Genomic DNA, 27,782 nt, shown 5'->3' with positions numbered 1-27,782 from the left:
CACACACACACACATAAGCACTAATGGCTTATGCTACAACGAATGAAGCAAAAACAAAAGATTGAACTAAGGTACCGAGCAGATAGTACCATGGCTGAAGATTAAAAAGCCAACAACTCCATAGCTCTGTTAGCACTAATTTGTACAAGTGGGGTAACATGAACTGAACGGGTCCAGAAAGGAACACAGTATGGAACAAAAACTCCAAATGTAGCAGATTACTTAACTTTTTAGCTGCTTGCAATAGGTCATCAATTCAGGATCATATTTACAAAAAAAACTGCCGTACCTAGTGGCGAAGTAAGAAGCTTGACTGCAAATCCCATTATCAGAAAGGATTTCATCATTTTTATTATTATAACAATATAATAACCCCTGTTTTTACATCTTATGCGGTTTCTATGTAGTGTAAATAATAGATGTTACTATTACCCAATATGGTGATACTCAATTTACTGATCTCAGAAGAATGGAAGGGTGTGTCAGCTTTTCTAGAATTGAAAATCATGACTTGCAGATCAAAGCAAATGTCAGCTGAAAGCATAAACTCACTGAGTCATCTTACTACCCTGATAAAGCCAAAAACTCCCAAAAATGTAAGCTTACCTTTGATAGAGCCTTGACTTGAATTTCCTTCGTGTAAGGATCACAGCACATGCAACACAAATAACGAGCACACAAACTGGAAAAACAGCGACTAAAAGGTGGTTTCCTGTCACCAATGGGTCCTGTTTTGCTGAAGAAAAGGAATGAGAGGAGAATGTAAAAATATTGAACTTGTAACTTGTTAAAATATTCAAGTTACAATTTGTGGCTGTGCCAACATAAAACATGTACTTTAATATTTAACATATATGGCACTTGACATGGTGCCAGTGTACAGCTACTCAACTATGCCTGGTGTAGACTTTACAGGGTTTATGTAGAAGTGTGCACAGTCTTATGCCCTCTTCACTCTTGATCCTAATGCTGATCTAGCTGGACACTACTTTCAAAAATTGAAAATGGGTGAAATTTTTGATGCAAAATTGCAACAGATTGAAAGTTGGATTTCAATTTCATGATGTACATATTTCCGGCAGGACGAATGTTCAATTCCATGTCTGGCCTATTAAAAGGTATTGAAAATTTGCCAACAAAACAGTAATAATTGGGAAGAAGTTTAAAGACTATACAAAAAGCTAGGATAATTATAAAAAAGAGTACATTGCTCATTTTTTGCATTTTTACTTCCTTTTTAACTCTTATCAAAGATAAAGTCATAATACTTTTATAGCCTTGTTTGGAGCCTTTAGAAACTATACCACTTGAGAATGTGCCATTTTACCCATCTGTAAAGGGAATTTACCATGTGAACATGGCTAGCAGGGCAAAGCTAACATCCAACACCGGTGCAAGTATTTCTGGTGCTTTAGACGAAGGACCATTTTCACATTTTGGCTTGCCCCAGTATACCTGGCCACCATATGTAATCACATCCTATCTGAAATAGTTTATTTTATATTAAGGTGCCGATTCCGATGTAAAACCCGGGTACAAATTGTCGTACGGAGCGTTTTCTCCGTACTACTCGTACCCGGGAATTCCACCGTACAAACCAGCAAGTACGATTCGTACAGAAATACCATTTCCGTACGAATCGTAAAAAACACCGTACGGCTAAAAAATACATACAATTCTGATCCTGGACAGCGCGTACGCGACGTCCGCACGGAGTCAGGCAGCGTTTTACAGATCAGCAAGTGCGATTCGTACCCACAGCACTCCGCACGGCTATATTTTTACAGGAGCCAAGAAGTGCCGGAAAAGCTAAGTACGCCGCGATGCACGAGGAAAAGGGGGCCCGCTACGCGACGTACATGCCATCACCCACATCGTACGTGTCATCATGTACAGTGCGTACCCCAACATTGCATATGTACGGACCGTACCCCCCACCCCCCGTATGCACGGACCGTACCCCCCACCCCACCCACGTACGTACGCACCGTACCCCAGGCGTACCCCACCTGCGTATGTACGCACCGTACCCCCACCCCAGCCCCGTATGTACGCGCCGTACGCCCAGCGCCTAGCGCTGGGGATACGGCGCGTACATACGGGGCTGGTGTGGGGTTGCGGCACGTACATACGGGGCTGGGGTGGGGGTACAGCACGTACATACGGGGCTGGGGGTACGGCACGTACAAACGGGGCTCGGGTGGGGGTACGGTGCATACATACGGAGCTGGGGGTACGGCGCGTACATACGGGGCTAGGGTGGGGGGGGGCGTACGACTCGTACCCCGGGCACAAGTGTACCCGGGGTAGGGGTCGTACACAGTTCGCTCCGTATGGGACGTTTTCCATACGCTTATGCATTCGGAACGCCGGTACGGATCGGACTTGTGCGCTCGGACTTCAGTTTTACGACTCGTACGTAAAACTGTCCGGGGACGTCTCGTAGACTTTTCCCGAGGCGATTCGTATGTATTTTTCCCATACGAATCGTACTTCACCGTTTGTACGGTACTTGCACGATTCGTACGTAAAAAAATACGGATACAAGCCGTACGGGAAAAAAAATATACAGGATCGGAATCGGCCCCTAAGTGTTTTTGTATTAAATCAACATTAGCGTCTAAACACACAAATGTTAATAATTATTCTTTATTCCCATTTAGATTGACCACAGCTAATGAAGAACTGTATTTTAAAATGGCTAACATTGGTCTCACCTTGCTTTGAAACTCGTAAAACCTTTATTTCTAGGTGAAACCGAAGTCCTAATTATCAAATGCAATGTTCTTTGCTTTATTTCCCAGGAGAATACATGTTTTCTTATCACTGAGATAATCATGGAATGTTATAATGAGTAACATATTCATGGAGACACCTACAGAGTGCAGGCTGCTCCCTCATCTCATCTTGTTACAGATAATGCAAGTTCAAAGGATGCTGAGGGAAGCTATATTGTGACAATCCTGAGAAGCTAATAAGTATGCAATTGTTTCACCTTGCTTTAACCTGGTTGGATTGTTTCATGAGAACTGTGTATAGGTGTAGAACATTTTATAATGGTGTGATTTAAGTTAGCGGAGAGTTGATTATGAGTTAGTCTGTTTCTCAATGCAGCTTGGAAAAGAGCAGAGTAGGAGATTTAGAGTGCTCTCTCTGTGAGAGAACTGACTTTTCTTAACCCTTCCCTTTGAGGCGACTCCATGCTAGGTTGCCCTCTTACTTCTATGACTTAATGGATTTGAACTTCATATTAATTGATGCATTCATATATTGATTATTGATGTACACTAATTTGATTTTTGTTTTCTGTAAACCTTTAAGCTTTAATAAACCTTTATGGTGTGATGACTTAATCATTCTTTGTCTTCCTTGTGGAGCCTAATGTGATTAACATTCATTGAATGTATTCATTTGCTGACCAACCTCAGTTGTGACCTTTGATTCTTCTGATATCTCTTATGAACCCTGAAACTTTCACAAGACACACACTAACACAAATCTGGTAGCACAGGATGGTTTCCAATGAGGCTTGGATAATTTAAATTCAATCTAGTATCCAACATCTGACCGCATTTCAATCTACATTTCTGATCTTCCATGGTCCCCTTTGGAGTATTGACGTCATTCAGGCAAAACTGAAAGCGGCTGCAGTATCCAAGGAGCGTGAATATAAGTAGGGTTATGTAGTTTTGATTGTGAGTTGTTGAGAGTCAAAGTATTGTGGTTTTTGATGATTTGTCATCCTTTGAGTTGTGGTGACAAAATGTTGTGTTGAATTTGAATATTGAAGTGCGCTTATTGAGATTAACTTGCTTATTGCTCAGAGCTGAAGTTTGGTCATTGTAATCATTGCAATCCAAGATCCCGGTAAAGAGAAATATTTAAGTGGTATTTGACTTATCAGTTGAGGTTGAGATGTTGGACTGTGAGGGGCCATGGCTGCACCAAAATAGGGACATTTGTTGTGAGACTGTGCTAACTTAGATTGGTGTCTGGTTGATCCTTCATGCACAAGAGTAGACCGCTCTAGTCAGAGTGGGTTCCAGCAGGCCAAGAACTGGCTTGTGCGTTTGGTAGAGCCAGGAGGGCACCATTTCTTGTTTCCCCTAGAGTGATTGCTGATTCTATTTATCTTTAGGTAATAGGACAAGAGTTGTTTTATTTTTATTTTTGCTTATGCAAAGCTGATCAGAGGCAAGTGACAGTCGCTCTGTGGTGCTGCGAGCTATGTCATTATCTATTCTGCTGACATTGCTTGTTCAGAATGTGTGCCATGCTGGGATTGGTTGTTGCACCATCTGGTGCCACACTATGAATGGTTAGTTCTGTGGAGTCGTGCTGCTAAGGGCCTTTGTCTTACTGAGTACTACATTGGGATTTACTGTACACAGATCAGCATTTCACTTTGAGATTTACAACTTCTGTGCCATTTTGCATAAGTAATGAAGATGAAATTCTTCAAGAGAATAAGAGCTATGTTGAGTAATGATGTGAGTGTACTTTTCTGTGAGGGTGAGCAGGCTCCTTCGGAGGGCACACCTGCATATGATATGGCCACTAAGGTAGAATTACACCCTTGTGTCTGGATCACACAATGTAAGAAGATTACAGAGAAAGATGAGCAGCTGCAATTTCCTTCACATGACACATTCAATGTGAGAAAAATTGAGAATTCGAGACGAGTGATGTACAGTTTGAAGCACTGAACAAATGAGAAAATGCTGCGCATCAGAAGGAGAAAAATAAAACCCAAATGAGAAATAAAGTCCATAGTTGGATAAAGTCAGAATGGAACGCGAAACAGGAAGGGTGGCTAAGTGATTGAGGGCATACATATATGTACCCTCTGACAGTAAAAGGAGGGATAGAAGTGAAGAAGTCATGAGAGAGAGGTGGAGATGACAAAAGAGAGCCAGAGTTTGGCAGTGATTCGGGTGATGAGTTTTTGGATGATATGCTAAATTCTCAACCACCTTCACATAATGTTGTCTCCCTGCCTGTAGTGCATCCTCTAACCCAAGTAGTCACAGGAGAAAGAGCAGACCTTGGAGTTGGTTTGAGTGTTCCTGCTGAGCAGAGTTCATCAGAGGGAGGTTTGCCTTTAGTCACTTCAGATCCATGATTAGATATTGTTAGTACATCTGTCGTCATTACTGCCCCTAGTGCGTCTGCTGTTGTGATAACACTTGGGTGCCGATCACGATCCGGTAAAATCCGGGTACGAACCGTCGGACGGAGCATATTCTCCGTCCGACGCGTACCCGGTCGTCAAAATATACAAACATGGAATTACGATTCGCACGGAAACACCATTTCCGTACGAATCGTACAAATCCCCGACCGACGAAAATAAACGTACAAATGCGATCCGGGAAAGCGCCGACGTGACGTCGGGACGCACGCAGCCTGCCATTCACGAACCAGGAATCACGATTCGCACCGACGTCATCCCGCACGGTGAATATTTTCCGGCTGCCAAAAACTGCCGGGAAATCAGGACGACGCGAACAAGGAGTACCTGTACGCGACGGACAGACATGGACCCGAACCTACGTGTCATCCCGGCCCTCATAGCAGTCGACCTCCTCTACAGGTTTGGACGCAGACGCCGCAGAAGGTCAGAACAACAAAGGGAGGGGGAAAGGGGGGGTGGGGTGGCAGGACCAGGGGCAGGCCACAAAACCCCCACCAAAGTCACACAGCACACATGCCCTGGACATACCTGACCCTCAGGCCATGGTCACTACGAGGGGGTGGGGGCGTGTCCAGCAAAGCCAGCGTCCGCCACAACGGAAGTGCTTGACAACGCGAACCGGCAACACAACAATACAGGTACGTCCCGTACCCACGCCTTAAGAGCGTGGGTACGAGTCGTACCCCGCCCACACCTACGTCATCCCAACAATGGCGGGACGGCTGTACCCACGTGGCAAAGGCCTGGGTACGGCCCGCACAAGCATTCCACAGCGTGGGTATGGATATGTACAGACCGTACCCCCACCCCCGTATGCATGGAGCGTACCCCCACCCCAACAGTGTCAGTACGACCCGTACCCCCACCCACGTACGTATGGAGCGTACCCCCCATGCCAACAGTGTAAGTACGACCCGTACCCTCACCCGCGTACGTATGGAGCGTACCCCCCACCCCAACAGTGTAAGTACGACCCGTACCCTCACCCGCGTACGTATGGAGCATACCCCCCACCCCAACAGTGTAAGTACGACCCGTACCCTCACCCGCGTACGTATGGAGCGTACCCCCCACCCCAACAGTGTAAGTACGACCCGTACCCCCACCCGCGTACGTATGGAGCGTACCCCCCATGCCAACAGTGTAAGTACGACCCGTACCCTCACCCGCGTACGTATGGAGCGTACCCCCCACCCCAACAGTGTAAGTACGACCCGTACCCTCACCCGCGTACGTATGGAGCGTACCCCCCACCCCAACAGTGTAAGTACGACCCGTACCCTCACCCGCGTACGTATGGAGCGTACCCCCACCCCAACAGTGTAAGTACGACCCGTACCCTAACACGCGTACGTATGGAGCGTACCCCCCACCCCAACAGTGTAAGTGCGACCCGTACCCTCACCGGCGTACGTATGGAGCGTACCCCCACCCCAACAGTGTAAGTACGACCCGTACCCTCACCGGCGTACGTATGGAGCGTACCCCCCACCCCAACAGTGTAAGTACGGCCCCTACCCACGTACGTATGGAGTGTACCCCCCACCCCAACAGTGTAAGTACGACCCGTACCCTCACCCGAGTACGTATGGAGCGTACCCCCCACCCCAACAGTGTAAGTACGACCCGTACCCTCACCCGCGTACGTATGGAGCGTACCCCCCACCCCAACAGTGTAAGTACGACCCGTACCCTCACCCGCGTACGTATGGAGCGTAACCCCCACCCCAACAGTGTAAGTACGACCCGTACCCTCACCCGCGTACGTATGGAGCGTACCCCCACCCCAACAGTGTAAGTACGACCCGTACCCTCACCGGCATACGTATGGAGCGTACCCCCCACCCCAACAGTGTAAGTACGACCCCTACCCGCGTACGTATGGAGCGTACCCCCCACCCCAACAGTGTAAGTATGACCCGTACCCTCACCGGCCTACATATGGAGCGTACCCCCCACCCCAACAGTGTAAGTACGACCCCTACCCGCGTACGTATGGAGCGTACCCCCCACCCCAACAGTGTAAGTACGACCCGTACCCTCACCCGCGTACGCATGGAGCGTACCCCCCACCCCAACAGTGTAAGTAAGACCCGTACCCTCACCCGCGTACGTATGGAGTGTACCCCCCACCCCAACAGTGTAAGTACGACCCGTACCCTCGCCCGCGTACGTATGGAGCGTACCCCCACCCCAACAGTGTAAGTACGACCCGTACCCCACCCGCATACGTATGGAGTGTACCCCCCACCCCAGCAGTGTAAGTACGACCCGTACCCTCACCCGCGGACGTATGGAGCGTACCCCCCATGCCAACAGTGTACGTACGGACCGTAACCCCACCCGCGTATGCATGGAGTGTACCCCCCACCACAACAGTGTAAGTACGACCCGTACCCTCACCCGCGTATGCATGGAGCGAACGTTCTAAGCGTACATATCCTGAAATAGGAGGGGTGTGTGCAGAGTCCTCCCAGCAGTGCCCAGATGCAGGAGGGGTGGGTGCCTAACACTCCCAGCAGTGCCCAGAGACAGGAGGGGTGGGTGCAGAGTCCCCCAGCAGTGCCCAGACACAGGAGGGGTGGGTGCCTAACACTCACTGCAGTGCCCAGAGACAGGAGGGGTGGGTGCAGAGTCCTCCCAGCAGTGCCCAGAGACAGGAGGGGTGTGTGCAGAGTCCTCCCAGCAGTGCCCAGAGACAGGAGGGGTGGGTGCAGAGTCCTCCCAGCAGTGCCCAGACACAGGAGGGGTGTGTGCAGAGTCCTCCCAGCAGTGCCCAGACACAGGAGGGGTGTGTGCAGAGTCCTCCCAGCCGTGCCCAGAGACAGGAGGGGTGGGTGCAGAGTCCTCCCAGCAGTGCCCAGAGACAGGACATGTGTGTGCAGAGTCCTCCCAGCAGTGCCCAGACACAGGAGGGGTGGGTGCCTAACACTCCCAGCAGTGTCCCTGCAAAGAAAAGGGTGGAGTACCCACAGATCCAATGCCCACAAATGTCAGTCAGGTGCACAAAGATCCTGCAGTACATGTACCACATGTGTGCGAGGCTGGAAGTATACATATGCATAGCGCCTACAAGAATACATGTACACATGAAGTCATGGCAACAGTCTACATACACAAGTACAGTGACCACCAAGGACGCCACGAATGATGCAGGTGGAGACATCGCTCAGCATGCATGGGCCAAGTCTAACGAGTCCATCACACACCCAGCCAATGTAGACACAGCTCAGCCCCACATATTGGAAAGACCCTGCAGGGAAGAAGTCAGGTTACACAGAGGAAGGAACACACCTTGGGACGATGTCACCATGCAGTAACTGCTTACATGAACAAAGTTATGTAGCCAACAGCTTGTGATGGCACACAGATACCAGGATCCACACTATGACCAGCACAAGATGACAATTCCCACACACCCAACACATAATCACCACCCAAAATAATGGGGCAGGTCGACCAACAGCAATACCAGACAGACAGTAGTGTACAAAGGAAAAATAAATTGCTTTAATCAGCATCCAAAACATATGTTTTTCACTTCAAAGTTCAAAAAGTACTATGCCCATAGGGCTAACCAAAGTTCCAATCCAGGTGGGGGACACAGTGGGACGCGTGTCCCCTAGCTTGCCTGCACAGTCAGACTCCATCGTCTTCCAGAGCGGGGAGGGCATCATGTGGGGGGGAAGGACCAGGCACCGCAGGGACATGAGGGCGAAGGGTAGGCGTCGTGGGTGCAGGGATGGAGGACTCCACCACAGGGGGTGGGTCTGGGCCAAAGGTGGAGGCCAGGATGGCGCTGCACACCTTTGCAAGGTCCTCCAGCGTCTCCCCTGCACCCGAAGGAACCACAGGCCCCAAGGAGGGGGGGGGCGGATGGATGGGTCGCAGCGCCACAGAGGGAGGGTGTGGACAGGGGGGGGGACTCAACCACCCTGACCGGGGACTCCCTTGACCGCTTGCGGGGTGGTGTCACAGTGGGGCTCAGGGACAGAGCGGCCATGAAGGATTCCTTGCTGGATATGTGGCCAGGAGAGCTGAGGGGAGGGGATTTGGAGGGAGTGGATTGGGTGGAATGCGGACTCCCACTCTGGCTGCATGACTTACGTTTGCCCCCCGACCCAGTGGGTGTGCCTACTTCACCCTGTGTGTGCGTGCCAGGAGGTGTGCGCTTGTCCTTCCCTGCTGGTGTGGTGCCTGTGTCTGTTGTGGTGGGTGCATGCTGACGTCTGGGTGTACGTGGGACAGGCATGGGAGTGGGAAGTGTGGATGGGGCAGGGGTAGTGGGTGGGACGTAGCGCTGCAGGAGACCCACTGCTGCAGTCAGTGTCGAGTCTATGGACCTCAGCAACTGGCGTTGGTCAGCCTGCGATGAAAAAATGCCCTCCAAGTATGCCTCCATGTTGTGCAGCACTTGGCTGTGGCCATGGAGGACATTAAGGATCGCAGCCTGACCAATCTGCAACTGCCGCTGGATGTCCACAGACTCGGCATTGGCGGCAGCAGTGGAGACAGGGGCAGGGGGTGCGGTGCCTGGCAGGAAGGAGACATGTGGTGACCGGGCACGCTGGGAAGGGACACGAGCAAGTGGGAGGCGGCTGATGGCAATGGAGGGGGCGGGGTGCGATGTTGTGCCGCTGTCAGCTGGTGGTGCAGCCTCCGCCCACTCGTAGAGATCATCCTCGGACCCGTCAGCTTCATATTCAGTCGTGCCAGTGGACAGGTCCTCGGCCTCACTCTCCTCCGCCTCCGTACCACTCAATGTGCCAGCCACGATGTCAACGCTGGCACTGGTGCTCGGTCCCTCCGCTCTGTCCGTGCTCATGTCTCCCTCCGTGTCCCCCGACGATGCTGTGGGCAAGGTGAAGAGACAGCAATTAATCACACACCTGTATAAATATGTCACATGAGTCCAATCTACATAGGTTACAGTGCATAGCCTGCAAAGAAAGATCAGTAACATCTACAAAACAAGGTACAGATGTAGGGCATGCAACACACAGTTGGTAGAGCCACCATGCCACTGAAAATTCATGGAGAGCATGACACAATTGCAAATGACATGAAATGGAGTTTGACATAGGAGCCAGTCCCTGGGGACAATCCAGCACTGCATCTGCACCACACAGCGTTGCCGAAAATAGGGATGAGCAGGGACCATATCCATGAACTTGAGGCGCATGCTGCATAGGCAATACTGAAAACATGCCCAACATGACTGTCTCACTGCACCTTGAGTGTATGTCCAGACAAACATCACACACTGGCCAGACCTAGCAAGGATATTTCAGGTTTTGACATGTAGGCTTTGCCCGCACCAACCACCCCCTACATGAGACAATTTGTTGAGACACAGGAAGCACTTACATCTCTTAGTCTGGGTGAAATACACAGGGGCTGCATAAATGCAAGATTGGACGCCAAATTCCCAAGGTGCGCCTGTCCAAAGAATCATGTACAAATGGCCATCATCAGATGATTGTAACAAGACACACAGGCACTGGCCACTGTGACTATGAACAAGGGAAATCAGGTCAGGCTGTACAGTGGATACTTGTACTACATTTCACGTCAATATACATGGTGCCAGGGACAATGGCACAGAGCACAACCTATGCTGTAGACACTGAGAGTGTCCACGTTTTGTGATGACACACATGACACCTAGGAAAATATGCCCCAGGGGACAGTAGTGGCCACACAATTCCATGGTCCTGAATGGGAATGACTGCAACACACGCCACCATCCCTGCACTATGCGTATCGCACACTCATGCACATCATGTCACAGGCCACAACATAGGACATGCGCGCTGTAAGGCATAACACTTGAGAGACTAACTCCCATGTCTGGACTCGGCATCAGTGCCAACTGACATGGAACCCACATGTACTGAACTGGACAGGGCACAGGCAAGGTCCCAAAACCTGTTACACACCACCCCCACACATGATGCTACAGGCATAGTTCACGTGGAGAAAGTGCCAGCCTAGATAACCTTGTGAATGAGTGACTACACACAGACCAGGGAACACATTGCAAGGAGGGGAAGGGAGGCAGGAGAGCACAGCTATACTGTGGGTAACTGGATATGCACAGCACCTTTAAACCCTGGCAGTGAATCCATGCAACTGTGCACTTACAAATGCTGGTGACACACAACAAACACACATGTACCTACCCCCTTCCTGCTGCTGCTTCTCCTGTAAGAGCCTCTCCAAGTCTGGAAATACCACCGCCAGCACACGCTTGTGGATGTGGGTCAGACGGCGGCGCCCCCGGTTCTTATGGGTCTCAGGTGAGTCCCCCAGCAGGACCCGTGCGATCCTCCGCGTCCAGCACCGGATATCCTGCCAGCGTTTCCTCACCTGGGACAGGCGCCGCTTCTGACCATCCGCACTCCTCACGGCACTGACGGCGGTCAGCCATATCTGCTTCTTGGCAGAGGCGCCCACCTGTGAGGATGAACAAGTGAGACTACATCAATACACCAGGCACATGTCACAGAGAGACATATTAGAACAAATGTGCTGTGTACAACAAGGCATAGTATGCATCCAACGCATTGCACCTTTGTCATAGGGACATGATCCTCTGGGGAAGGGCTAAAGCAGTACGTGCCATTGAAAGTACACAGGTGGAATGAGGGCAACGACACAATCAATGATCCAGGCTCACACTGTGCATCACAAGGTACACCAGGATAATGTGCAGCACCTCTAAGCAGTCACATGTCACAGGCCACTGACGCTACCGCAGCAGAGTACACAGACACACACAGGCACAGGACATTCACCTGCCATTGCCAAATGCTGCGACAAACCTCACTCTGCACATGTGCCACCAGCTGGGTGGGGCTGGCTCTGCACGTCAGACACACAGCACTGCTCCCTGCTCACATCACATGGGCAGGGTATATCCATCCCTCATGCAGCCCGGGTTCCACACCCCACATATGCACCCACCCACATGACAGGGGACTTACACACACACCGATGTCCAGGGTACGAACACATCATGTGGACACTCTCAGCACAGGTACACAGAACTAACACACATCTGTGGGTACAGTCACCTGTCACACTGGGCTGACCACATAATCAAATGAGGACTGTAGAGGCTACATTCCCAGGAGGGTAAGACAGGCAGAATGTGGCATGCACCATGCAGTGATTGTCACAGTAAACACAATGCAAGTGAGGACGGCAGACATGCACCACAGCATGCACTGGCTGGGAGACATCAGGCATTCCCCCCCCCGGGACCCCCCCTACAGTACATAGCATGTGTGCCACACCTGGACACAATGCCAGAAGTCACAGTCACAAAAAAGGGACACAGTCTGTGCCAGTGGACTCTGCACTCACCTGATACCCTGGTCGCCCATACAGCAGGGGGTACTGTGGGAGGATCACATCCAGCAAAGCCAGGTTCTCCTCCAGGGTGAAAGGCTGTGACCGCTCCACAGACCTTGACATGGTTCCAGGGAATCAGTAGCAGCAGCTGGGTCGTGGAATACAAAGATGTGCAGGCAAGTGCTCCCTCATGGGACCTGGCTGCCTTATATCTGCCTTGCTGGCCTGTTTCATGCACAGGAGTACAGAGTGATTGGTCACTCACATTTGCATCCTATGTTTCCTCCAATCCCGTCAAACCTAGCACAGTCAGTGGGTTCTTATTGTGTTTTTTCTTCAGCATGATGTCAACTCCACAAACACATTGCAACAAAGTAGATTCATTCCAACTGACTTCTGCTGTGCACCTTCCGGAACAAATTCAAACTTTAAACTTGGTCTCCATGACAACCAGCATGCATGTAGGCCTTTATCCTTGTCCCTCATGTGTCCCCTATGTAATTTGGAGCTTCACACACAGGTACGGTGCGTTCCGGGGCCCTAGGGCACCCCAAATGCATAGCAACGGCCCGTACAGGTGTGTGTACGGTCCGTACCACTAAGGGTGTTCTCGCGTATGCGTACTCATGGTGGTACGGACCGTACACACGCCTGTACGCTCACTATCACTATGAGTACGCATACACGAGAACACCCATAGTGATAGTGAGCGTACGCACGCGTGTTTGGCCCATCTCACTATGGGTGTTCTCGCGTATGCGTACTCATAGTGATAGTGAGCGTACAGGTGTGTGTACGGTCCGTACCACTATGGGTGTTCTCGCGTATGCGTACTCATGGTGGTATGGACCGTACACACGCCTGTACGCTCACTATCACTATGAGTACGCATACGCGAGAACACCCATAGTGATAGTGAGCGTATGCACGCGTGTACGGCCCGTCTCACTATGGGTGTTCTCTCGTATGCGTACTCATAGTGATAGTGAGCGTACAGGCGTGTGTACGGTCCATCTCACTATGGGTGTTCTCGCGTATGCGTACTCATAGTGATAGTGAGCTTACAGGCGTGTGTACGGTCCGTCTCACTATGGGTGTTCTCGCGTATGCGTACTCATAGTGATAGTGAGCGTACAGGCGTGTGTACGGTCCGTACCACTATGGGTGTTCTCGCGTATGCATACTCATGGTGGTACGGACCGTACACACGCCTGTACGCTCACTATCACTATGAGTACGCATACGCGAAAACACCCATAGTGATAGTGAGCGTACGCACGCGTGTACGGCCCGTCTCACTATGGGTGTTCTCGCGTATGCGTACTCATAGTGATAGTGAGCGTACAGGCGTGTGTACGGTCCATACCACCATGAGAACGCATACGCGAGAACACCCATAGTGGTACGGACCATACACACGCCTGTACGCTCACTATCACTATGGGTACACATACGGCAGCACTCCCATAGTGATAGGGAACGTACACAGGCCCTCTTTGCGAAAGTACGGTGCTTTTCACACATCACAGTGTGACAGGCAGCACACAGGAAGGAATAGGGCTGACATACTTGTCCATGGATGGACATCAAGGCATTGTCTGGGCAGTACTACATGTGGGGGGCACAGGTGTGAAAGGCTGTGATGTGGCACATTACTCCTGAGTCGAGAAGGCACCAGATGTATGCTGAGATGTGTACACATGTAATGTGTGACGGTGCAATGTGTGCCTGGTATGCCCTTGACTCCTTTGACATGTGTGCATGTCGTACTGCACACTTGGGATGAGCGTCACTGGCATGGCACGGTCAACAACACACGCAAGTGTCCCCTGAGGCCCGGTACAGTGGTTACCACACCAGACATGTCACTACCCACGGTGCATGATGTGACTATGTCATGTATGTGTGGGGGGTTCCCATTAGGTTGATGTTGGAGCTCCCTCAAAAGCATCAGCTGTTGCAGCAACCAACATGTGTCTGTGTGTAGATTGACATGGCACACTGTTCCGCACACCATGCCACATGTGGTATCGGATGTGAGGTGCGTATGTATGCATGGGACACAGAGTAGCGTAACAAGGACATGTCTGCATCCTCTCTATGAATGTGTGGTGAGTCATGACATGTACACCTTCATGGCAAGGTGTGTGGGCTGTCCTAGTGTACTGTCATGTGACCTGTGGCTCTAGTGTTCCGCTACCAGTCTCTGCAATCGACATCCTACTTCTGCTGATGTGTGGATGTATGTCACTCCTGTGTTGCGTCTGGCTGGTCACTTACACTGGGACACAGCTAATCCCATGCCATGGCATGTGGAGGTTCACAATCTCCGTGTGTAGCTGGGTCTTGGTAGGAGTGTCACCTGGCAGCCATACATGTCCAGGGCATGTGGCACATACCTGACTCCGTATGTAGCATATGTGTATTGACAGATTAACATGTGCTCAGTACAAATCAATAGTTGTTGTGGTGCACTCACTCTTCCTTCTCACTTCCAAATTACTGCAGAGCGCCGCCTCTTCCCCGACCAATTCCGGACTTGGCTGCCATGCGGTAGAATGACTGTAGCCGGTGCTACCGCTTCCCCCAACCGTTGATTCTGGAGTTGACGGCGAGACTGGCACCACACCTGCAACCGCTGCACAGGTATCCTACGGCACTGACACCCAAGCTGAAGGTAATGGCAGCCCTACATTTTCTTGCCACGGGTACCTTTCAAAATACCATAGCTCATGTTGGTGGCATGTCCCAGAGCATGTTCTGCCGTGTGCTGCATGATTTCTTAGAGGCCATGTTGCTTCACCTGGATGACTTCATCCATTTCCCAACCCCTGAAATGTTGACTGGGGTCAAGCGTGGATTCTATGCCCTGGGAGGGATGCCCCATGTCATTGGGTCCATAGATGGGACACATGTGGCTTTGGTACCACCACAGGCACAGGAGGTAGCGTACAGGAATCGCAAGCACTACCACTCCATCAATGCCCTTGTGGTGTGTCTGTCCAACATGGTGATTTCACATGTCTGTGCTCGTTTTCCAGGATCAGCACACGATGCCTACATCATGAGGCATAGCAGGATGCCTGAAATGATGACGCAGCTGCGCAACGAACGAGCATGTGTTGTTGGTGGGTACAGTCTGTCTGTCCTGTATTTTGCGTAGACTTCCTGCACGACCGCTTCTCCTGTCCTACTTATGTCCATGTGCTTTCCATGTAGGGGACGCTGGCTATCCCAACATGCCATGGCTGATCACACCTCTCCGCAACCCCATCACGCCGGCCCAGCTCCGCTACAACACCACCCATGGCCGGACAAGGGGAGTGATTGAGAGGACATTTGGCCTCCTGAAGAGCCGATTCCGGTGCCTCCACAAGACCGGTGGCGTGCTCCCATATGCCCCGGCGAAGGTCTGCAAAATCTTCATGGTCTGCTGCATGCTGCACAACATGGCAGTTGAGAAAGCTGTGCCACTCATCCTGGATCAAGATGATCAGGACCATCCACCCGTGGAGGACGAAGGGCTTGGCAATGGGGCTAGTGATGTGGAGGACGTGGTTCCGCAAGAGGACATCCGGAGTCGGCTCATACGGGACTTCTTTGCTTAGTGGTGAGTACCAGTGTCTGTGTGTGCACGCATTGGTCCCCGTGTGGCATGTGTTGCGATGTGTGTGTCCATCTGCATGTATGCCACGTGAGTCAGAGGTGTGTGTGGATGTGTCACTGGAGTGATGGTGGCAGTGATGTGTATTTCCCCAGTCATAATTGTGACCTGGCATGTTGTCAACCTTACATGTGTCGAGTACATGCACATGCAAGTGGCTGTGCTTTTTGTGGCTGACTTCTTGTGTGTCTCTCATCCCCAGGTACTTGAAATGCCGTCTGCTGGTTGCATTGTTGTGGCACTGCTATTCCTCATGGACACGTCATCATGTGCTGACTCAGCGTTACACGCACGGACAAGTTTGGAAGTCTCCTTAGGGTAAGGGATGCTTCAGGGGTGTATTGGGTGTGGCAGTTGTTCACGATGTATGCACACTGCCCCTGTCGATGTTTGGTTCCTCTGCAGACATGTCGCATCACCATGGTACACATTACATGCAGCTGGGTACACCTGAATAGATGGTCAGACTTGTTGACAGTCATCAGTGATGGGATTGTGGAATGTGATGATGGCATCAATGTGTGTTACACTGCCCTCGGACACATACGGTTTGCCTTGGCTTGACATGGTGTGGGACTTCCACATCAGCGGATCAATGGTGTATGGCAGTCTCTCCGTGAGCAGCAGGGGGTGTTTAGCTGTTAGCCGACACTTGTGTGCCAGTTCCATGGCTATCACGCATTTGGGCTGCAGAAGGGGGGTGCCAGTGTTGGACCCACATGTTACTCCACATGACCCGTTCATGTGTACTCCGAGTTGCCTCAGCAATCCCGAATACATGACTAATAAAGGTGTCCCTATGCCTCCAAGGTGCCTCTTCTCAGTCAATGCTGGTGTGTTGCCACGGTGCATCCGGCATGTCTGGCATGGTTTTCCGTGATAGTGGCTATGTGTCTATGTGTAGAGTAGCAAGATGCAAGCTGTTTGTGTGGCATTAGTCTCTGTATTGTGCATGATGTCCATGACTGTGTGGGTATTGTGACATGTGCCATCCCCATGCATCCAACGTTGGCCAGGCCACCATTCACTGCATCCACCTGACTCAAGCTTGCAGGACATGGTTCTGCCACCTGTCCACACATACCTGGGTGCCCCCCAGGACACTCCACATGATCCCTGACCTCTGCGCATGGCTGTCGCTGTACTCAATCTGTCTGTCGGCACGGTTGTGCGGCCACCCCCTCAGCTGGTTGGGCCCATCACGGGTGTGTATGGTGCTCCATGTCTATCTTGCCTACTACAATGTGACCCATGTGTGTCCTGTGCCAGACTCAGGCCCCAGGGTGTGGATGGTTGAAGTCAAATGAGAACTCAGGCATAGTTAGACTTTACAAGACACATGTAAGGTAATAATGCAAAATGTAGGCATCTTCTCTTTATGGTGTGACTTTTTATTTGGGTTGGGGTGGGGGGGGGGTTGACATGAGGGGCTTTCCGGGTGTGTGGAATCCAAAGTTCACTAGGGGAGTTGGTGTCCTTGCCATTTGAAATCCTCAGAGTCCATGCCACAGTCTTTGTCAACATTGGTCAGACAGTGACCAGCAAGTCCATGTGGCAGAGAATGTCTTTTGCTGCTGTGCTGCTGTTGCTCCAGTGGGCCAGGTGCCAGGCCAGGTGTCCTGGGAGATGGTGCTGTTGCGCCGACCCTCACGGTCTTTTCCGTGGACGACCAGCCCTCCTGCGGGGACCCTCAGAAGCAGGCCGTGACGATGTTTGGGATGCTCCGTCGGATGTCTCCTCCTCCTCCTCCTCCCTCCCTGTGGGTGGTGATGTTCTACGCCTGCTGGCACAGGGAGGGTTGCCCATGTTGTCGGCCATCCGACGGAGTGTACTGTGAATTGCCGTGAACACCGTCACGAGCTCAGCCTGTCTGTCCTCCATCCTCCGTTGGTGTTGCAGTAGACAGGCATGTTGCTCCGCATGTTGCTGGGCCTGCTGGGGCTTGATCCCCTCGAGGATGGACACAACCTGGGCCATGCCCGTGGTGTCCAGCCGGTATGTGTCCAGGATGTTTCGGACATGGGAATATACCGGTTCCCCAGCCAACTGGTCAGGCTGGCGCCTCCGCCGTCCTCCACTCCCACCACCCCTGCCCACTTGCACCTGGCCTGCCCTTGTGGGCACATCGGGTCTCCGGGACCCCTGAGGGGTGGCATTTGCGTTGTCGCCTGCCTCCTCCTGGGTGCCCGGGACACCGTGTCCCTCCTGGCCAGCCTGGCTGCATTGTGGTGGTGGGGCAGGGATCCTGGGTGTCTCCTGGGATGTGGCAGGAGTGGGGGTGGTGGTTGGCCCAGTTGTACCTGACGCAGGTGCTGCAGGTCATTGGACACCAGAGGGGCCAGGTTGGTCGGGGTTGGGTTCGTCCACAGAGTGGTGAGAGTCGTCGTTGCCGGTGGCTCCGTCATCCCGTCGAGCCGGGTCCTGTGAGTCTTCCCCCCCAGTGTTGGGGTGTGATCCACAACGTTGACCTGTGTGTGAGAGAGACAATGTTAATTTTGTTCCATGCAACATCCATGTTTCATTGTTTTCAAAGTTGGCACGTTTCCTCTGGGAATTTGGATATGTCTTGCATTCCACTGACAGTGCACTTGTGCATGGGTATGTCCCTTGGCCACAGCTTTTGAGACTTTACCTATGTGTGGCACAGTCTTACTTGCTGCGTCAATTGTGACAGCAGTCAGCAGTGGAGTGGGCAGGTGTGGCGAGCCATGCATTGGCGCCTTCCGTGTAGCACTGTACGTGTGCACATGGAGTGGTTCCACACACTTATATAATGCAGGTAGCTGTTGTTGTGCTCGTGCACAGGTTGTGACATGGCCCTGTGTGTTGCCATGGAGAAGAGGGGGGGTTCTGGCACTGGTCACCCTTGTCTACATGCACGCAGTCCACCTGCTGAGGAGCAGACATCCCCACACCCCACAAGGCTGATTTGCTCTCCGTGTGTCCCTTTCTCGCTCCCTCTCTGTCCCCCTCTCCCTCCCTCTGTGTGTCAGCCTCCTCCCTCTGTCCGACTCCCTGTGTCTCCCTCCCTCTCTGTCCCCCTCTCCCTCCCTCCGTGTGTCAGCCTCCTCCCTCTGTCCGACTCCCTGTGTCTACCTCCCTCTCTGTCCCCCTCTCCCTCCCTCCGTGTGTCAGCCTCCTCCCTCTGTCCGACTCCCTGTGTCTCCCTCCCTCTCTGTCCCCCTCTCCCTCCCTCCGTGTGTCAGCCTCCTCCCTCTGTCCGTCTCCCTGTGTCTCCCTCCCTCTCTGTCCCCCTCTCCCTCCCTCCGTGTGTCAGCCTCCTCCCTCTGTCCGACTCCCTGTGTCTCCCTCCCTCTCTGTCCCCCTCTCCCTCCCTCCGTGTGTCAGCCTTCTCCCTCTGTCCGTCTCCCTGTGTCTCCCTCCCTCTCTGTCCCCCTCTCCCTCCCTCTGTGTGTCAGCCTCCTCCCTCTGTCCGTCTCCCTGTGTCTCCCTCCCTCTCTGTCCCCCTCTCCCTCCCTCTGTGTGTCACCCTCTGTCACCTCAGCCCAGCTTCCTGGGCACACACTGTTAGCAGATCTTTGAATGGCCCTTGGATTGTTGATGTGAGTTTGTTTCTGATCTCCAGGCACCCATTGGGTGTAGTGTGTGTGTCTGCACTGCTGCTGTGGTGGTGTGTGCTGCCACTCTTTCACAGTGTTGGCTGTTCATTAGCTGCTATCATGTGCAAGAACGTGCCGTCACCCCCATGTGTTGATGCAAGGCGTCCGCCATTTGCTGGCGAGTCTTTCCTGTGTGGGGACACACTGTTTGTCTGGCTGTGACCTAGGCCATATGGGCAGAGGGCATTGTTGTCTGCTTCTGAGTTGCACTATGTGATTTTTGGGGCCCACACTCCCGCCATCCGGGTTACTGTGTCTTGTGTTGGTGTTTTCTGTGGCCTGTGACTTGACATTGTCCAGCTGGGTGCATGGGGCATGGTGGCGCTAGTGGCATGTGCGTGTTCATGGAGTGTGGTTGAGTCATGCGATAGCTTGGGGTGGTTGCGTGCCTGTTTGTGAGTTTGGTTGTGGATGACGTTCCCCCCATGTGAGGTGGGTTGTTTGTGTACTCACCTGGGTCTCGGAGTCCTTCTAATCCGTCGACTGCCACCACCGGCAGTATGGCCATCACCCTCTCCTCCCAGGGATGGTATTCTACGCGTCTGCGGGGCGGCCCTCCTCCAGTGACGTTGGCCTGGTTGTGTTCGTCCGTCATTTTGGCTCGGACCCTCCTCTGCAGATCGTACCACCTGGCTTGGCATTCATGCCTGGTCCTTCTGGTGTCCGCAACAGCATTCACAGCATCGACGATGGTCTGCCACATGGATGTTTTTTCTGAAATGCTGGTCTGTCTGACCAATGTTCCAAAGAGGTGTGGCTCAACTCTGAGGATTTCATCGACAAGGACCTCCAACTCTCGGCTAGTGAACTTTGGATTCTTGTTAGTGGGCATGGTGAGGGGTGTGGGTGTGGATGGTGGGGGGGTGTGTGTGGATGGTTGTGGGTGTGTGGGTGTGGTTGTGCAGGTGTGTGTGTGAATGTGATGTGGGGGTGTTTGTGAAGGTGTGTGTGTGAAGGTGTGCAAGTGTAAGGTGTGGTAAAGGTTCTAGTATGGTGCTGTAGGTTGTCTGTGGGGTCTGGCAGCAGTGAGTCTGTTGCAAAGGCTCATGGTTTGTGTGTGTGGGCCCTTTTTATTGGTCCATTGGGGGGTGTGGCTGTGTTTGAACTTTGGGTGGGTGTGTTATAAGGAGTGGTTGTGTTTTTGGCCTCTGTTTGGGATTTTGGCAGTTGCAGGTCAGTGATTGTGTTGTTTTTGAGCTTGTTGGACATGTTTAGTGGCTTTGTGCCATTCGAATGGTGTATTTATGTGTTGTTTTGCTTTGTCCTGGTTGTGTACGTGCGTTTTTAGAGTGTGTACAGTGTGTACTACGGGCATTTTGTTGTACAGTGCTGTCCTTGTGTCTGGCTTGGTACGACTCGTACATGCGCGATGTTGTGTGAAGGTGCTGGTGTTGGGGCCTGGGATACGCTCCATACGTCCGTGGATGAGGGTACGGGTCGTACATACACGGGTCGGGGTACGACTCGAACGTACACAGGTGTACATGCACGGGTGGGGGTACGACTCGTACACGGGTGTACATACGCGGGTGGGGGTACGACTCGTACACGGGTGTACATACACGGGGGGTACGACACGAACGTACACGGGTGTACATACATGGGTGGGGGTATGACTCGAACGTACATGGGTGTACATGCACAGGGGGTACGACTCGTACACGGGTGTACATACACGTGGGGTACGACACGTACACGGGTGTACATGCACGGGTGGGGGTACGACTCGTACACGGGTGTACATACACGGGTGGGGGCATGACTCGAACGTACACGGGTGTACATGCACGGGGGGTACGACTCGTACACGGGTGTACATACACGGGGGGTACGACACGTACACGGGTGTACATGCACGGGTGGGGGTACGACTCATACACTGGTGTACATGCACGGGTGGGGGTACGACTCGTACACGGGTGTACATACACGGGTGGGGGTACGACTCGTACACGGGTGTACATACACGGGGGCACAACACGTACACAGGTGTACATACACGGGGGTATGACACGTACACGGGTGTACATGCACGGGGGGGTACGACACGTACACGGGTGTACATACACGGGTGGGGGTACGACTCGAACGTACATGGGTGTACATACACGGGGGGTACGACACGTACACGGGTGTACATGCACGGGTGGGGGTACGACACGTACACGGGTGTACATACACGGGGGGTATGACTCGAACGTACACGGGTGTACATACACGGGGTACGACATGTACACGGGTGTGCATGCACGGGTGGGGGTACGACTCGGACACGGGTGTACATACACGGGGGGGTACGACTCGAACGTACGGGGGCTGGGGGGGTGTTGGGCGCGTATGTGGACACTTGTCTCCATGGTTGCTATGGGAGTTCGGTGCGGACGGTGTTTTTTCCATACGGTTGTAACATCGGACGCACGGGATGGATCGTGATTCCGCGGTCGGACTTCACTTTTCACATTTGTACGGTAAATCGTCCGGGGACGTGTCGGACACATTTTCCGACCCGAGGACGTGTGGGGAATGATTCCCAATGCGATTCGTATGGTCCTTTTCCCATGCGAATCGTAATTGGCAGTTTGTACGGCACTTGTACGATTCGTACAGTAAAAAGACCCGATACGAGTCGTACGGGCCATTTTTTTACCGGATCGTAATCGGCACCTTGGTATATCTGCCCTAGCTACGACAATATTCAGGAGCACAACCATAACCCTGTACAGAAGAGGTTCCCCCTGAAATACAACCGCTGCAACCGCCAATGCAGTGTCAGGATCACAATCTCAGGCAGAAGGGACTCCCCTGATTAAAAGCAAAATTCAAGGACCTTGTAAGACTTTGAGACAAACTTCATAAACATGTACAATGAGACTGAGCTTAGGTTACTAAGCAGAGAGTCTGCAATGTATGCCCATACACCACATAAAAGACTGAAAGAGCTGGCGAGAGTTTGGAGTCGATATGAATAAAAATCTGAAAAAAGAAGAGTTTTAGGACATTCATGACTGAGGATGCATTGAAGAAAATTAGATCATCAAGCATGAATATGCATGTTTGAGAATTGGGGGACTGTATTAGAGAGTGTGAGGAAACAGAAGTATAACGATCGGTAGGCACAGCGGGAAGTCAAAAAAAAAAAGAGGATACAGGAGAGGCAGATGTGGAAGCTACTGTGAGTAAATCAGAGGTTGGAGAATACCCACCGAAATAGGTGCATGGAGGTGGGTATGTTCATGTGGCCTAGAGCTGTGGTGATTCTTTTTCCTTCACAAATCAATTTCCAGAGTTGTGGGAGAATCCTGACGGATGGTACACTGATGTGGACAGGATTGTGAAGATTTTTAAAGTGCATTGAGAAGACTTTAATACTTTTCTTGACACTGTTGTTCCCAAGGATTTGTGGGCAGAATGTAAGGTGGTTGCGGACTGACCAAATGCTACAACAAACATGCCCTCGACTACTGTTTTGTTTTTCACAAAGTTTTATTAGGCATCAGAATTTGCAAGCAGGTATTTTATTACACATCAATTTTTTATCATGTTTATATGTCGGGTAATTGTTACAGTACAGTAGCATAATCAGTTAGTAATCATTCGCTAAAATATACATTTTCAAACAGATAATGGCAACTCTTACTTACAAACGATCTTCTGTCCAATCAGTTGTCAACACTACATTTTTAAAGAAACTTTTGGTTCCACCCTTCTAACTCCCTCCCACATTAGCCCCCGCCCCAAAACATTCCCTTAACTTGGCCGCTATGAACTAATCTGTCCTTTTCCACAATGTGTCCAGCCAGGGCAGGAGTCTCGACAAAGAAAGGGGGGGGAGAGAGGGGGGAAGGAAAAGGAAAAGAGGGGAAGGGGAATAGGCACACAGATGTGCTCCTTGGTATAGTTAGGAATCTAGCACTTCATGTAGAATCATGTGGTGTATCCAAACAATCGTCGACCTTCCCATCCATCTCAGATCTAAACTGTTCTATCAGATGAGCCCAGTCTAGGAAGATTGGCTTTCTCCTCATTCCTCTGTATTACTCAAGCTGTAGTGCCTCCCTTTCAGCTGTAGCCCATTTAAGTACCTCCTCGTTCCATCTATCCTCACATGGAGCCCTGCGGGATTTCCAGAGTTGTGTGATTAGTCTCTTAGCAAGAATCAGGGCCAGTCCCGCGAACGGCACAGCAGAGTAGCCTTCTTTGGAAGAGGGAAGAGACCCAAAAGACAGGCCTCTATGGTGTCCCAAGGGGAACATACAGTAAGAACAATAATAGACGAGTAAGTTCAGAAGGGGCTAGTGCATAGTGATGGATACTATCCACCCTAACTAGCGCACTTCAAACAGAGAGCAGCCGCACGTGATTCATCCTTCCAAGCGGTCGCCCCTTCTGCACTTACTCGTCTATTATTGGTATATGGCTATCATACCACATCCTCATCTAACCCTCATATAATTGGCCATTGGATTGCACCAAAGTATTTGTACAAGCTTGACTTGGATTATTAGTCGGAAGCTTTGAACAGACGCCATGCTATGATTTCCGTCAAGGATAATTCCTGTAACCAGGACACAACCCTGAGGATTGGTTGTTGTCTCATATTGGCGGGGCCCTGAAGAAGTCCTACGTAAAAAGAATGAAACGCGTTGGCTGATGGTTTTTTACGAATTGAATAATAAAGAAGAGAAACACCATACATCTTGCATTAACAGCGACTTTCTTGATTGAATTATGATTCCTTAATTTCTATGGATTATTCTTTATGGACAGCAGACTGGGCCTCTTAAAAGTGTCATAAAAGGAATAGGCCACATATTTTGAGGCGTTAAAACATAAGCCAGACTTTATTAGTTTACTATTCCCACTTCAGTCAGTATTAAATTAGGGTAGGTGCTGGACACTAAACTTAAAAAAAAATACTATTCCCACTCCAGTCAATATTTAGTTAGAGTAGGTGCTGGACACTAAAGTTAATTAATTTACTATTCCCACTCCAGTCAGTATTAATTTAGAGTAGGTGCTGGACACTAAACTTAAATATTTCATTATTCACACACCAGTCAGTATTAAATTGGGGTAGTTGCTGGACACTAAACTTAATTAATTTACTATTCCCACTCCAGTCAATATTAAATTGAGGTAGGTGCTGGACACAAAACTTTAATAATTTACTATTCCCACTCCAGTCAGTATTAAATTAGAGTATGTGCTGGACACAACTTAAAAAAAATTACTATTCCCACTCCAGTCAGTATTAAATTAGAGTAGGTGCTGGACACTAAAGTTAATTAATTTACTATTCCCACTCCCGTCAATATTAAATTTGAATAGGTGCTGGACACTAAACTTAATTAATTTACTATTCCCACTCCAATATGTATTAATTTAAGGTAGGTGTTGGACACTAAACTTAATTAATTTACTATTCCCACTCCAGTGAGTATTAAATTAGAGCAGGTGCTGGACACTAAATTTAAATAATTCACTATTCCCACTCCAGTCAGTATTAAATTGGGGTAGTTGCTGGACACTAAACGTAATTAATTTACTATTCCCACTTCAATCAATATTAAATTGGGGTAGTTGCTGGATACTAAACTTAATTAATTTACTATTCCCACTCCAACCAATATTAAATTAGGGTAGGTGCTGAACACTAAACTTAAAATACAATACTATTCCCACTCCTGTCAGTATTAAATTAGGGTAGGTGCTGGAAACTAAACTTAATTAATTTACTAATCCCACTCCAGTCAATATTAAATTGGAATAGGTGCTGGACCCTGAACTTAATTAATTTACTATTCCCACTCCAGTATGTATTAATTTAAGGTAGGTGCTGGACACTAAACTTAAATAATTTAATATTCCAACTACAGTCAGCATTCAATTGGCGTAGGTGCTGGACACTAAACTAAATTAATTTACTATTCCCACTCCAGTCAATATTAAATTAGAGTAGGTGCTGGATACTAAACCTAATTAATTTACTATTCCCACTCCAAACACCATTAAATTAGGAAAGATGCTGGAGAGTAAACATATGTTGGATGATAATATTTATTTTAAAAACACTCACCTTATTCAACAACTAGAAAATGTACATCCCAATCCTAACTAATATTTTATAAAAAATATTTCTTATATTTTCAATATTTTTTTGCCAATTTATATTGTTTTTAAATATAACTTACATTATTTTTAAACACTCCCCACTATTACCCCCTATAAACACAAAAATACTCTCAAAATAACATTTATTGAAAATTTGAAATTAAATTTAAATTTAGAAATACATTTTTTTAAATATTTTACATTTTTACAAAAATAAAAATATTTTTTTTAAACACCCCCCACTCTTATTTCCTATTAACCCAACATCCCACTCCTAAAAATACATTTCTAAAATTGTAAATTTTATATTAAAGTAATTTTTTTTTTAACTGTATATTATATTTTCTTACATTAGTTTAAAACACAACCCACCTTTATCCCCTATAAAACCCAACTTAGCACTTCTAAAAATATATTTATAAATTCGATTTTATATTTCAAATAAAAAAAAATAATTTATGAATTTATATTATATCTCTCAACATTATTTTAAAACACTCCCCACCATTATCCCCTATAAACCCAACATCCCATTCCTAAAAATATATTTCTAAATTCGAAATTTAAATTTGAAATTAAAATGTATAAGTTTTAAAATGTATAGTATATTTTTCAACATTATTTTAAAAGACTCCCCACCCTTATCCCCTATAAACCCAATATCCCACTCCTAAAAATATGTATATAAATTTGAATTTTAAATTTCAAATTAAAATTTTTAATTTATCAATTTATATTATATTTTTCAACATTATTTTAAAACACTACCCACCCTTATCCCCTACAAATCCACATCCCGCTCCTAAAATATATATTTCTAAATTTGGAATTTTAATTTCAAATTAAAATTTATAATTTATCAATTTATATTATATTTCTAAACATTGTTTTAATACACCCCCCACCCTTATCCCCTACAAACCCAACATTCCACTCCTAAAAATTTCTTTCTTAATTAGAATTTTTATTATTAAATTAAAAATATTATGTTACAAAATTATATTATATTCTTAAACATTATTTTAATACTCTCCCCACCTTTATTCCCTATAAACCCAACATCCCGCTTCTAAAAAATGTGATACAATTTTTTAAAAACTTTATTTAAATAATATACTACTACAAACAAACTCTAAAAAAACACAAATATAATACTTTAATGATATTTTTACATAAATGATATATTTACAATCGATATAACATACTTCGATATTTTTTACAATACTTAAAAACTATATTTTTAACATCGATATACAGAACATCGATATTTAATACAATCGATATATTAAACGCGATATTTCTGTATATCGATATTTAAAACTCAATGTTTAGACTACTTACCAAGAAAAAGAGGTGAAAACATACCTTTTTCGGAATCCCATTTCCGAATCCATCTTGAACCCAATCGTCCAGGTCCTTACTGTACTGCTACTACTCGACCACTACACTAAGCCACCCTGTTGTCGCTGGAATCTGTGGATGTACATTCATCAGTGTTTGTATGTTGTTCGTGTGCAATGTTATATGTATTAAAAAAAGGCCATTACACATTACCAACACTGACATATTGACAGATTCACAACATATATGTGTAGTGCGATAATGATGAGTAGTACTTACCTATCTCCACACCACCATAGCCTCACTCCGTCAGGTACCCACCGCCAGAACAACGGGAACATCAAAATTGGATTGGCGCAAACCCCCGGCCTGACGGAGCACTGTTAGGCAACTAAGAAGACCGCTGATGCGGCAGACCGCAGTCTGTTGATGCCACATCTAAATTTGGCAGGCCGACTGCCTTCAGCTCGATGAGGTACTTGAGACTGCCGCAGGA

General features: G+C 49.0%; 1 protein-coding gene across 2 annotated transcripts in view; it reads right to left on the bottom strand.

Moving 5' to 3' along the window:
- Positions 1-27,782, bottom strand: part of LOC146866260 (programmed cell death 1 ligand 2-like) — a 423,355-nt gene that overhangs the window by 191,212 nt on the left and 204,361 nt on the right. For both annotated transcript variants that reach the window (XM_085635137.1, XM_085635130.1), the window contains exon 5: positions 607-736. In XM_085635137.1, coding sequence (XP_085491263.1) covers positions 607-736 — 130 coding nt within the window. The remainder of the gene's footprint in view (positions 1-606; positions 737-27,782) is intronic.

This window comes from Triturus cristatus, chromosome 2_1 (assembly GCF_964204655.1).
Source record: "Triturus cristatus chromosome 2_1, aTriCri1.1, whole genome shotgun sequence".
Taxonomy (NCBI): Eukaryota; Metazoa; Chordata; class Amphibia; order Caudata; family Salamandridae; genus Triturus; species Triturus cristatus.
This window is presented reverse-complemented; position numbering and strand designations above follow the sequence as displayed.